We start from the raw sequence: 13276 nt of genomic DNA, 5'->3' as shown, positions 1-13276 counted from the left end.
AAAACAAAACAGAAGGAAAAAAAGAGCAAATAGTATGCTTCAATCTGCATTCAAACTCCGTAGTTCTTTCTTTGGATGTGGATAGTATTTTCCATCATGAGACTTTTGGAGATGTTTTAGATCCTTGCATTGCTGAGAAGGGCTAAGTCTATCAAAGTTAGTCATCTCACAAGGTGGCTGTTACTGTGTACAACATTCTCCTGTTTCTGCTCACTTCACTCAGCATCAGTCCATACAAGTCTTTCCAGGTTTTGCTGAAATCGGCCTGCTTGTCATTTACATTCATATACTACAACTTAGTCAGCCATTCCCCAATTGATGGGCATTCCCTCAATTTCTAATTCTTGGCCACCACAGAAAGAACTGCTATAAATATTTTCTGTATATGTGGGTCCTTTTCCCATTTTTATGATCTCTTTGGGATACAGCCCTAGAAGTCGTATTGCTAGGTCAAAGGTTATGCCAAGTTAGCCCTTTGGGCATAGTTCCAAATTGCTCTCCAAAATGGTTTGGATCATTTCAGAACTCCACCAACAATGCATTAGTGTTCTAGTTTTCCACATTTTCTCCAATATTTATCATTTTCCTGTTTTATCATGTTGGCCAATCTGGTAGCCACTCTGGTACCTCAGAGTTGTTTTGATTTGCATTTCTCTAATCTGATTTGCATTTAATGCAATTAAACATTTATGGAAGCTTAAAGGAATGGCCATTTATTTGACAAGTACTGGGAACCTTCTGTGTGCCGAGAGTTATGTATGTGTTGGTTTGGGAATTAAGAAAATTATAATAAGCGTGATTCCTGTCTTAAGAGAACATAGAGTAGTTTTTATTTAATTGTTCTGGGGAGGTGGAGCCAAGATGGCAAAATAAAAGCAGTGACTTGCTTGAGCTGTCCTCCAAACTGCTCCAAATACCTGTAAAAATGGCTCTCAACAAATTCTAAAGCAGCAGAACCCACAAAAAGACAGAGTGAAACAAATTTCCAGCCTAAGGCAACCTGGATGGTTGATTGGAAAGGTCTGTTGTGGCAGGCTGGGAGATGAATGCAGTTCAGCGTGGGCCCCACAGGCAAAACAGGCCTCAGGACTGAATCATGGGCAGCTGTGGTGGTTTCCAGAATTCTCAACCCACAAACGCTGCCAAAGACAACTTAGAAGGTCAGTAGGAAAAGTCTATGACTGTGGTGAGAGAGAAGCTTGGTGCCAGCACCAGTCCTGGAGTAGCCCCAGGATGGGGACTGCTTTCAGAGCTCTTGTCCCCCAGACTGAGGGGGAATCCAGTGGCTGATCAGAGGAGGATTGCAGGGATCTCTCTGCTGGTACTGAGGTAGGATTCTCTTGCGTTGCCCTTGCTTGGATCTGGGGCAAGGAGGGGCACTGGCATGGTGGAGCTTGTAGTGGTGGTGGAGAGGGAATCCTCCTCACAGTTCCAAGGTAGAGAAGAGTGCATATAGTCTCTCATAAACCAGAGCACAGGCCAGGAAAAGAGTAAACATAACACCCTTGATCATACCACCTTGGAAGAACTGAAAATTTACAGGTCCGTAGAAGTATCTCTGAAAACAGCTGCACAAAATCCCCGAAGCGTGGGACAGTACATTTTCCACACTGGAAGCAGACTTTAATTGACTGGGATCATGAGCAAACTGCACAAAAAAAGTCAGACCATAGAATCTTTCTTTGGTAACAAAAAAGATCAAAACATACAACCAGAAGAAGAGAACAAAGTCAAAGCTCCTACATCCAAAGCCTCCATGAAAAATAAGAACTGGTCCCAGGCCATGGAAGGGCTCAAAAAGGATTTTGAGAAGCAAGTAAGAGAAGTAGAGGAAAAACTGGGAAGAGAAATGAGAGTGATGCAAAGAAATCATGAAAAACAAGTCAACAGCTTGCTAAAGAAGACTCAAAAAAACTACTGAAGAAAATAACATCTTAAAAATTAGACTGGGGGGGCAGCTAGGTGGCGCAGTGGATAGACGACCAACCCTGAAGTCAGGAGGACCTGAGTTCATATCCGGCCTCAGACCAAACACTTGACACTTACTAGTTATGTTGACCCTGGGCAAGTCACTTAACCCCACTTGCCTTAAAAAAAAAAAAATTAGACTAACTCAAATGGCAAAAAAGGTCCAAAAAACCAATGAGAAGAAGAATGACTTAAAAAGCAAAATTGGCCAAATGGAAAGGAAGTCCAAAAGCTCACTCAAGAAAATACTTCCTTAAAAATTAGAATGGAGCAAATGGAAGCTAGTGACTTTATGAGAAATCAAGACATTGTAAAACAAAACCAAAAGAACGAAAAAATAGAAAACAATATAAATATCTCATTGGAAAAACAACTGACCTGGAAAATAGATCCAGGGAGAGATAATTTAAAAATTATTGGACTATCTGAAAGTCATGATCAAAAAAAGAGCCTAGACGTCATCTTTCAAGAAATTATCAAGGAAAACTGCCCTAATATTTCAGAAGCAGAGGGCAAAATAGAAATGGAAAGAATCCACTGATCTCCTCCTGAAAGAGATCCCCAAAGGAAAACTCCTAGGAGTATTTTAGCCAAATTCCAGAGTTCCAAGGTCAAGAAGAAAGTATTGCAAGCAGCCAGAAAGAAACAATTCAGGGATTGTGGAAACACAATCAGGATAACACAAGATTTAGCAGTTTCTACATTAAGGGGCCAGAGCGCTTGGAATATGATATTCTGGAGGTCAAAGGAGATAAGATTACAACCAAGAATCACCTGTTCATCAAAACTGAGTATAAGCCTTCTGGGGGAAAAATGGAAATTCAGTGAAATAGAGGACTTTCAAGCATTCTTGATGAAAAGGATCAGAACTAAATAGAAAATTTGACTTTCAAATACAAGACTCAAGAGAAGCATAAAGAGGTAAACAGGAAAGAGAAATCATAAGGGACTTATTAAAGTTGAACTGTTTACATTCTTGCATGGAAAGATGATATTTGTAACTCATGAGACCTTTGACAGTATTAGGGTAGTTGGAAGGAAAAAATTGCATGTATGTATAGATAGACAGATAGATAGAGGGCACAGGGTGAGTTGAAGATGAAGGGGTGATATCTGGAGAATAAAATTAAGGAGAGAAGATTATACTGGGAGAAGGAGAGGTAGAATGGGGTAAATCATCTCACATAAATCAGACAAGAAAAGGCTTTTACAGTAAAGGGGAAGTGGGGGAAGGTGAGAGGGAATGAGTGAAACTTATTCTCATTGAATTTGGCTTAAGGAGGGAATAGCATACACACTCAGTTGGGTATGGAAATCTGTCTTACCCTACAGGAAAATAAGGAGAGGAAGGGGATAAGAGAGTAGGGGGATGATAGAGAGGAGGGCAGATTGGGAAAGGGGGTAATCAGAAGCAAATACTTCAGAGGAGCGACAGGGTCAGAAGAGAGAATAGAATAAACAGGGTGGAAAAGGATGAAGGGAAATATAGTTCATTTTTCACAACATTATTATGGAAGTATTTTGCATGTCTGCACATGTATAACATATTGAGTTGCTTGCCTTCTCAATGAGAGTGGGTGGGGAGGGAGGAAGGGAGAAAATTTGGAACCCAAAGTTTTAAAAACAGATGTTAGAAATTGTTTTTACATGCAACTTGGAAATAAGATATACAGGAAATGGGGTATAGAAATCTGTCCTGCCCTACAGGAAAATTGAAGGGGAAGGGGATAAGAGAAGGAAGGGAGATGGAAGAGAGGGCAGATTAGGAAAAGGGGTATTCAGAATGCACGCCATCTTAGGGCAAGATGGGGAGAAAAGTTGGAACTCCTAATCTTGTGGAAGTGAATGTTGAAAACTAAAAATAAATAAAAAAGAGAACATAGAGTAATAGTGAGTTAATGTAGGAAGAAATGCAATAACTTAAGATAGTTTCGTTTTAAATGTAACTATCTTATGGTATCTTCAGTTTGTAACTGTTGTAACACTGAAAGAAAAATGCTGTCAGAATATGAAATTTTTCTAAACTCTTATTTTAATTATGTATTTTTCTAATCATAAGGGTATTCCACAGACTTCTGTGACCTAAGAAATTCTTGTTTCTATTATTTATTTTTTCTCCAGATAAAATTTTCTGGGAGCTTTAGGTTATCAAGTTCATTCTGTTAAATACAGGACATCTTCTGAGTATTGTAATACTTGACCAGACTTCAATGTAGCACTATTATGTGTCCCAGCATAATGAAAAACAAGCTAAGACACTGAAATCTGGAACATCTCAGTTTGTACAGTAGCTAGAAAATTCTTAAAATGATTCTTATTAGCTGCAACATGGACAGCACCAGCAACACAAAACTTAGCAAGAGTTTCATTTTTTAAAAATTTTTTTATTTTTTTAAGCAATTGGCATTAAGTGACTTGCCCAGGGTCACACAGCTAGTAACTGTCAAGTGTTTGTTCTGAGGCTGCATTTGAACTCAGGTCCTCCTGACTTCAGGGCTGGTGCTGTATCTACTGTGCCACCTCGCTGCCCCAAGAGTTTCATTTTCTAGCTAGTTTGAATTCCTCTTTTGTTTTGTCACAGTACTCTTATGTATTATTTGTTGTCTTTTCAATATTGGTTATGTTTTCTCCTTGCTCCTCTACTACAAATGATATCTGAATAAAAAGGTCTTTTAAATCTTTTATCTGGCTTTCCAAATGAGTAAGTTCTTTGCGTCTGTTCAATTTCAGATAGTTGTACTTTAGTGATGTTGATGCCTGTGAGCAGACTTACATTAAAAAGTTCCTATTTCCTATTTCCCTTGTTGAAGCATATCATTCACTTCTTCAGACACATCTTTTCCAGCAACTTCAAGCTGACAAATAATGAATGTTTTGCATTTTTCCTGCTTTGTTGCTATTGTGTCATTATACATAAACATGGTATCCTAGAATTGTTGGAACATGGCAGTGTATTGAGATTTAAGAATTCTTGTAGGGGCAGCTAGGTGGCGCAGTGGATTGAGCACCAGCCTTGGATTCAGGAGGACCTGAGTTCAAATCCGCCCTCAGACATATAACACTTGCTAGCTGTGTGACCCTGGGCAAGTCACTTAACCCCATTGCCTAACCAAAAGGAAAAAAAAGAATTCTTGTGACAGCTGATAAAGGACCACTTTGAACTTTTCACTTTTTAATTTCTTTTAATAAATCATCTAAGCCTCTGTTAATATGCTTTGCTTGGGTTTTTATTTCTTTTGTAAGGCTAGATTCCTTTTTAAGAAACTGAACCTTCTCATGGAAGCTTCCAGTCTCTTTTGCTGCTGACCAGATCTTTGAACATCATCTACCAAATTTTTAATAATCTCCTGAAGTCTTTGGATGTCATGTAGATATCTCTCAAGTATAGGTTCTCTTTCATAAATGATACCTCTTTGTGAAAACTCATGTTATTCTGACTCTGTAGTAGGTTTATGACAATCTCTAGAGAGCTCAAATTCTTTTGCTCATTGTTTGAGTTCTTGAAGTCTATCTTTCATATTTCTTTTTCTTCTGAGGAGCACAAATGATTTCCTTTTATCAGGCACTACTATAGTCATCCATGGAGATCATAGAGAGGAGTTTGATTTATTTTGTTTTTTTGTTGTTGTTTGCATTTTCCTGTAGCAGTTATTAATGAGAAAGTTGATTTATTGCCTAGTGAAAGCTCTCTGCTAGTTTTTGAAAAGAAATGAAGTGTCAGGAGAATCAGCAATAATTTTCTTATTGAAGATGTGGACAAGGGAACTTAGACTAATTAAGAAGCTACTATATACAGTGTCATCTTTTACTCATGAAAATAATAGATTAAATAGTAAAAATGTGGTCCTTTTTAGGAGATGAAGGAAGTCTAAGAAATAAATAACATAATTGTAACTGCCCTAGTAATCATTACTCTTCAGTTAATATGCTATCAGATGGATGCATTTTCTTGCAGAATGATATGTAGGAAAACTTAACTTCCAAGGTTAGTCTTCAAATTCTAAATTTGCTTTATAATGATAAGGCTATTGGTTGATGTACAAATCATGAATTTTTTTGTATGAAAAAATACCTCAATAGGCTAAAACATTGGAGTGACACTAACATTTATGAAATTTAATTGGAATAAATGTTAAGTTCTAATGCTTATGTTCAAGAAATACACTGCTGAGATAAAGAATAAAGGTGGGGTGGTAGGATCTGGCTTAACAACAAGTTTTGTTGTGTTTGAAAGACTTGAGGGTTTAGTTGAGAACACGTTCACCAGTGTGATACTCCCATTCCCCCCAAATAACAGTAGCACTCTTTCTTAGGTTGCTTTAGTAAGAAGTGCAGAGACTAGAGGAGAAGAAATAGTCTTACTTTATCTCTATACCAAATCTCTAGTGTTGTATTCACGTTCAAGTTCCACAGGACTTAGACAAAGTGAAGAGTATCTATAGGGCAAAAAGCAGAATGATGAAGGATCCAAAAAAATGCCATGTAAGAGAATTAGTGATGTTTTAGGTTGGAGTGAAGGTAAGACCTGCTGACTAAAAATAGCTATTTGAAGGAAATATGAAAGAGAGATTAAATTTATTATAAGTAACTCCAGAAGATAAAATAAGGACCAGTGGGTTAGAAGCTGCGCTGGTTCATGAAAGCAAAGTACTTTTATTAAAACTAGAATTATTCAGAAATATAATTGACTGCTTTATGTGTTAGAGAGCCCCTTCGCTAGAAGTAATGAAGCGAGGTGGTAAGAGAACTCGGTCTCAGTACAAGTCACCGGTTCTGGACATCTGAGGCCATTTGAAAAGTTTATAGATGTGATTACTATCAGTGATTTTCAAGAAATGATGAGGAATAGAGAGGTTCTGCTGAAATGGAGATTGGCAGATATCCTAATATTCAGTAACAGTCTTCAAGCTATAAGCCAATGAACTTGCTTTCAATTGCTGGAAGAAAATTCTGTAACATATTATTAAAAGAATGATTTGTGAAAACTTAGGGAAGTTTTGACAATTAAGGGCCAGCATGGGTTCAAGAATAAATAAGTCATGCTAGAATAACTTTATTTTGTTTTTGACAAGGTTACTAGATATGCTGTACCTGGATTACAGAAAGGTGACAGTCTCTCCTGATGTTCTTCCCCTTGTGGAAAAAAAATAGGTCAAATAATAGTATGGTCACCTATGGGATTTAGAGCTGGAAGGGACTTTAGACCTCCTCTGGTCCAAACCATCATTTTTAAAGATAAGAAAACTGACATCCAAGTTTACTTAGAGTAATAAAAAGATAGTAAGTAGGAGTAAGGATTTGAACCTAGATCCTCGATTTTCCAAATCTAATGAATGATGTGTCTACCTTCATGAGGTGAATTCAGAATGATTGAATAAGAATGACCAAATTCAGAGTGTTGTCAATAATGAAACACTTATTCTAGAGGAAGGTTTCTATGGGAGTATTCCAAATATCTGTTGTTGGTTCCAGTCTGTTCTGCATTTTTCATTAATGATTTGGATGAAGACATATATGGGAAACTTATCAAATTTGCATATGACATGAACCTGGGAGGGAAAGTTAGACACACTGTATGGCAGAAATAAGATCCAAAAAGAGCTTGAAAAGCCAGAACAATGCACCAAATCTGGTCAGGTAGATTATTTTTAGACCAGATCTGTGATTTCATCAGTATAGGGAGCTCCTGGTGGAGAACTTCCTCTTCCAGTGCATCGCCACCTTCTCTGCAACTTAGAGTCTTAGAGAATGTTTGAGGCACTGATTGACTTGCCCAGGGCCACACAGCCAGTATGTAAGAGCCAAGACTTGAACCCAGGTCTTCCTGATCCCAAAACCATGGTTCCCTGATTCCAAGACTGTACCACACTGTTTCTAAAATTTAGGAGGGAGACATATATTAATTTCTGCATTTGAGTTCAAAGATTCAACTGCACAAGTACTGGAGAGGAAAAATAATTGTATGAAATGATTCATATGAAAAAGATCTTGCTATTTTACTGTATTATAAAGTAAATCTGAGTCAGTAGCATGATGACAATCAGACAATTAAATGTGAAATGAAGCAGAATTATTCAGAATCCAGAATAATAGAGCTAGTCTTGTATTTTGTTTGGCTCATACCTGGAGTATTGTATTTGGTTCTTGGGGCCACATGTTAGGAAATAACACTGATAAACTTGAGGTTAAACTTGAGTGATAACCACATCCAGAGAAAAATGAACAGGATGGTGAAAGGTTTGACAGCCCAGTATCCTCTATAGCTTGATTGAAGAAATGGACAGTGACCATAGATTCTTACTATGGGAACAGGGAAGATCAAGTTTGGTTTGCAGAAGAAAACACTTGGAAACAAGAAAACAGTGTATTAAACATGTTTCAGATGTTAGAGAGGCTGACATGTGGAAGACTTGCTTTGCTTGGACCCAGCTGGCATAACTAAAATAACAGGTAGAAAGTGCAGAGAGACATTTAAGTCAGATACAAGGAATATCTTCCTAACATACAGAACAGAGGTGTCTTACACGGCCATTGCATTGATGACAACACTCCAGGTCCCCCAACTCTGGTCCCCCAAACCAGATTAAAGTGTAATTGGGAAATACTATACAAGATAAATCGAAATACAGTAGAGCAGAGATGAATGTTTTTAAGTATGATTTTTCTAACCCAATATTCAGCACATGGATTCTTGTATGCCTTATATATTATCTAGTTGCTAATTAAGGTTGACAACACTGATTTAGAGCTTGACAAAAGAACAGACTGCTTCTGTAGGTGGTGAGTTTCTTCTGGCTCTTGTAGGTCTTCAGGCAGAGGCAGGATTCCACTTAGGGTTGTTATGGAAAATTTTCCTGCTCAAAAATGAGTTGGACAAAATGACCTCTAAGGGCACTTTCAGCTTTAAAATTCTTTCATACTCTAATCGTTATTAATAGTGCTCTAATTTTTATAGAATGTATACATACACAGTCATAACCCTAAAAAAGATTTACCTGGCAAATCTTGGCATCATTTCATTACCTTGCATTCTCCATTTGACTGAAAATTTCCATTATGAGAGTTTTAATTTTCTCAAAAGACTTTAATTCTGCTGAAGATTGCTGTTCTAAAATAACTGATTTAGATTGAGTCAGTGGCCCCAGCGCTCCAGCAGGAAAGCACGACTTTAAAATCCAGGAAATAGCAGAAATAAGCAGAAAGCAGAAATGGACAGTGACCATAGATTCTTACTGCGGGAACAGGGAAGATCAAGGCACAAATTCAGAAGAGGATAACATTGTCAATATACCCACATCTGAAACCTCAAAGTGGTATATGAACTGGTCTCAAACCCAAAAACTATTCTTGGAAGAGCTCAAGAAGGATTTTAAAAGTCTAATAAGAGAAGTAGAAAAAAAAATTGGGAAAGAAATGAGAGAGGCAAGATAGAGTCAATAACTTGGAAAAAGGACAAAAATTGACTGTAGAAAACAAGTCCTTAAAAAAATACAGTCGGCCAAATGGGGAAAAAAAGTACACTGAAGAAATAAGCTCCTTAAAAAGTAGAACTGGCCAAATGGAAAAAGAGGCACAAAAACTCACTGAAGAGAAGAATTCCTTAAAAAGTAAAATGGGCCAAATGGAAAGGGAAGTACAAAATCTAATAAGGAAACAGTTTGTTAAAAATTTGTTAAAAATTACAATTGGGCAAGTGGAAGCTAATGACTCTGAGATATCAATAATCAGTCAAACAGAAACAAAAGAATGAAAAATAGAAGAAAACATAAAATATCTCATTGGTAAAACAACTGACCTGGAAAATAGATTCAGGAGAAACAATTTAAGAAGTATTGATCTACCTGAAAACTATAGTGAAAAAAGAGCTTGTGTTGGTGGAGTTGTGAACTGATCCAACCATTCTGGAGAGCGATCTGGAACTATGGCCAAAGGGCTATAAAATTGTTCAGACCCTTTGATCCAGCAATACCACTTCCAGGTCTGTATCCCAAAGAGATCATAAAAACGGGAAAAAGACCCACATGTACAAAAATATTTATAGCAGTTCTTTTTGTGGTGGCCAAGAATTGGAAATTGAGGGGATGCCCATCAATTGATGAATGACCGAACAAAGTGTGGTATATGAATATAATGGAATACTATTGTGCTATAAGAAATTATGAGCAGGTGGTCTTCAGAAAAAGTTGGAAAGACTTGTATGAACTTATGCTGAGTGAAATGAGTAGAACCAGGAGAACATTGTACACAATAACAGCCACGTTGTGTGATGACTGACTTTGATAGATCATTGCATTGTCTAAGACGACTCCAAAAGACTCATGATGGAAAATGCTATCCAAGGGGCAGCTAGGTGGCGCGGTGGTTAGAGCATTGGTCCTGAAGCCAGGATGACCTGAGTTCAAATCCGGCTTCAGAGCAAACACTTGACACGTACTAGCTGTGTGACCTTGGGCAAGTCACTTAACCCTGATTGCCTCACCAAAAAAAAAAAAAGAAAAAAAAGAAAATGATATACACATCCAGAGAAGGAACTATAGAATCTGAATGCAAATTCAGCATACTATTTGCTTTCCCTTTCTTTTGTTGTTTTATTTCTTCTTTCTCGTGGTTCCTTCCGTTAGTTCTAATTCTTCTATACATCATGATTAATATGACAATATGCTTAATATGAATGTATAAGTAGAACCTATATCAAATTGCATGCCACCTTGGGGATGGGGGAGGAAAAGTAAGGGGAAAAAATTTAAAATTCAAAATCTTATAGAAGTGAATGTTGAAAACTAAAAATAAATTTATTAATTATTAAAAAAAAATTAGCCTGGATGGCGTCATTCAGGCAATCATAAAATCAACCAGTTCATCATTTCTTGTAGCATAGTAGTATTCCATCACAATCATATACCACAACTTGTTTAGCTATTCCCCAATTGACCAGCATCCCCTCAGTTTCCTGTTTTTTGTCACCACAAAGAGAGCTGCTATAAATATCTTAGAACATGTAAATTCTTTTCCTTTTTCCCTAATCACCTTGGGAAACAGATCTAATAGTGATGTTGCTAGGTTAAAGGGTACACATAGTTTTATAACTCTTTGGGCATAATTCCCGATTGCTCTCCAAAATGATTGGATCAGTTCACAATTCTACCAATAGTGAATTAATGTCGCTGTTTTTCTTCATCACTTCTAACATTTGTCATTTTCCCCTTCTATCATTTTAGCCAATCTGATAGGTGTGAAATGGTATTTCAAAGTTCTTTTAATTTGTATTTCTCAATTGCTAGTGATTTAAGACATTTTTTCTTAAAACTATATGTAGTTTTGGTTTCTTCATTAAAAAAAAAAACAACAAAAAAAATGAAACTGCCTGTTCAGGGGCAGCTAGGTGGTGCAGTGGATAGAGCACAGGTCCTGGAGTCAGGAGGACCTGAGTTCAAATTTGGTCTCAGATACTTGACACTTAGTAGATGTGTGACCGTGGGTGAGTCACTTAACCCCATTGCCTAGGGGAAAAAACATGAAAAAAAAAAAAAGGCCTGCCTATTCATATCCTTTGACCATTTATCAGTTGGTGAGTGACTTAGAAATTTAACAAAGTTCTTCATGTATTTGAGATATGAGACCTTTATCTGAGAAACTCTGTAAAAATTTCCCCCCAATTTTCTGCTTTCTTTTTAATCTTGGCTACATTATACAAAACCTTTTAAATTATTCAAAATTAGCCATTTTATACCTCACAATGCTCTCTATCCCTCGTTTATTCATAAACTCTTCTATCCATAAGTCTGATAGGTAATATGTTCTATGTTCTAATTTTCTTATGATGGGAGACCTTTATATCTTAATTCATTTATCCTTTTTGACCTTGTCTTGGTAAATCATATAAGATATTGGTCTATGCTCAATTTCTGCCAGACTGCTTTCCAGCTTTTCTAGCAATTTTTACCAATAAACTGTTATTCTAAAAGTTTACATCTTTACATTTGTCAAACACAAGGCTACTATAATCATTGGCTACTCTGTATTGTATGTCTAGTCTGTTATACTGATCTACCTTTCTATTTCTTAACCAGTACCAAATAGTTTTGATAATTACTGCTTTATAGGATAGTTTAAGATCTGGTACTGCCAAACCTCCTTCCTTTACATTTTTTTCCCCATTAACTCCTTTGATATTCTTGACCTTTTGTTCTTCCAAATGAATTTTTAAATTAATTTGTCTGGCTCAGTAAAACCATTTTTTGGAATTATTAGTAAAATAATTTAATTGGAATGGCATTGAATAAATAGATTACTTTAGGTAAAATTTTTCTGCCCGCTCGTGAACAATTATTATTTCTCTAGTTCTTTAAATCTGATGTTACTTGTATTAAAAGTGTTTTATAATTATGTTCATATAGTTCCTGGGTTTGTTTTGGTAGTTATATTCCCAGGTATTTTATATTGTCTACAATTATGTTAAATGGAGTATCTCTTACTATCTTCTCTTGCAGGGTTTTGTTGGTGATATATAGAATTGCTGATGATTTATGTGGGTTTATTTTGTATGCTGCTACTTTGCTAAAATTGTTTCCATTAACTTTTTAGTTTAATCTTTAGGATTTTCCAAGTATATGACCATATTGTCTGCAAAAAGAGATTTATTACTTCACTGGCCATTCTGATTCCTTCAATTCCTTTTTCTTTTATTTCCATTGCTAGCATTTCTGATGCAATATTGAATAGCATTAGTGACAATGGGCATCCTTGTTTGACTCCTGATCTTATTGGGAATGTGTTTAGCTTATCCCCATTACAAATGATGCTTGGCTGATGGTTTTAGGTAGATGCTTTTTATCATCTTACAGAAAAATCCTCTTATACCTAGGCTTTTAATTGTTTTTAATAGGAATGAGTATTATATATTATCAAAATCTTTTTCTGTAATCTATCAATATAATCATTTAATTTTTATTATTGCTATAATCAATTATGTTACTAGCTTTACTTAACGTTAAACCATCTGTGCATCCCTGATATGAATCCTACTTGGTCACAATGTATGATATTTGTAAAATATTGTTATAGTCTCCTAATTAGTATTTTATTTAGAATCTTGGCATCCATATTCATTAGTGAAAGTGGTCTGTTATTTTCTTTGTTTTTACTCTTCCTGATTTAGATGTCAGTATCATATTTGTTTCATAAAAGGAGTTTGGTAGCCCTCCTTCTTTGCCTATAATTCCATATAATTTATTTAATGTTGGAATTAGTTGATCTTAAAATGTTTGGTAGAATTCACTTGTAAATCCCTCTGGTCCTAGTGTTTTTT

At 36.2% G+C, this 13276-nt stretch overlaps 2 protein-coding genes across 2 annotated transcripts in view; one reads left to right on the top strand and one right to left on the bottom strand.

Annotated features, from left to right (window-relative positions):
* Positions 1 to 13276, top strand: part of ARL13B (ADP ribosylation factor like GTPase 13B) — a 71089-nt gene that overhangs the window by 21718 nt on the left and 36095 nt on the right. The gene's annotated exons all lie outside the window — the stretch shown is intronic.
* STX19 (syntaxin 19) lies at positions 4286 to 5486 on the bottom strand. Its single transcript, XM_027835881.1, is given in 6 exon segments — positions 4286 to 4345; positions 4510 to 4687; positions 4689 to 4753; positions 4755 to 4944; positions 5105 to 5231; positions 5234 to 5486. Coding segments are annotated over 6 exon segments (873 nt in total).

This window comes from Vombatus ursinus, unplaced genomic scaffold, assembly GCF_900497805.2.
Source record: "Vombatus ursinus unplaced genomic scaffold, bare-nosed wombat genome assembly UNPS02004422.1, whole genome shotgun sequence".
NCBI classification, from domain to species: domain Eukaryota; kingdom Metazoa; phylum Chordata; class Mammalia; order Diprotodontia; family Vombatidae; genus Vombatus; species Vombatus ursinus.
Note: the sequence above shows the minus strand (reverse complement) of the source record. Positions and strands in the feature narration are given on the sequence as shown.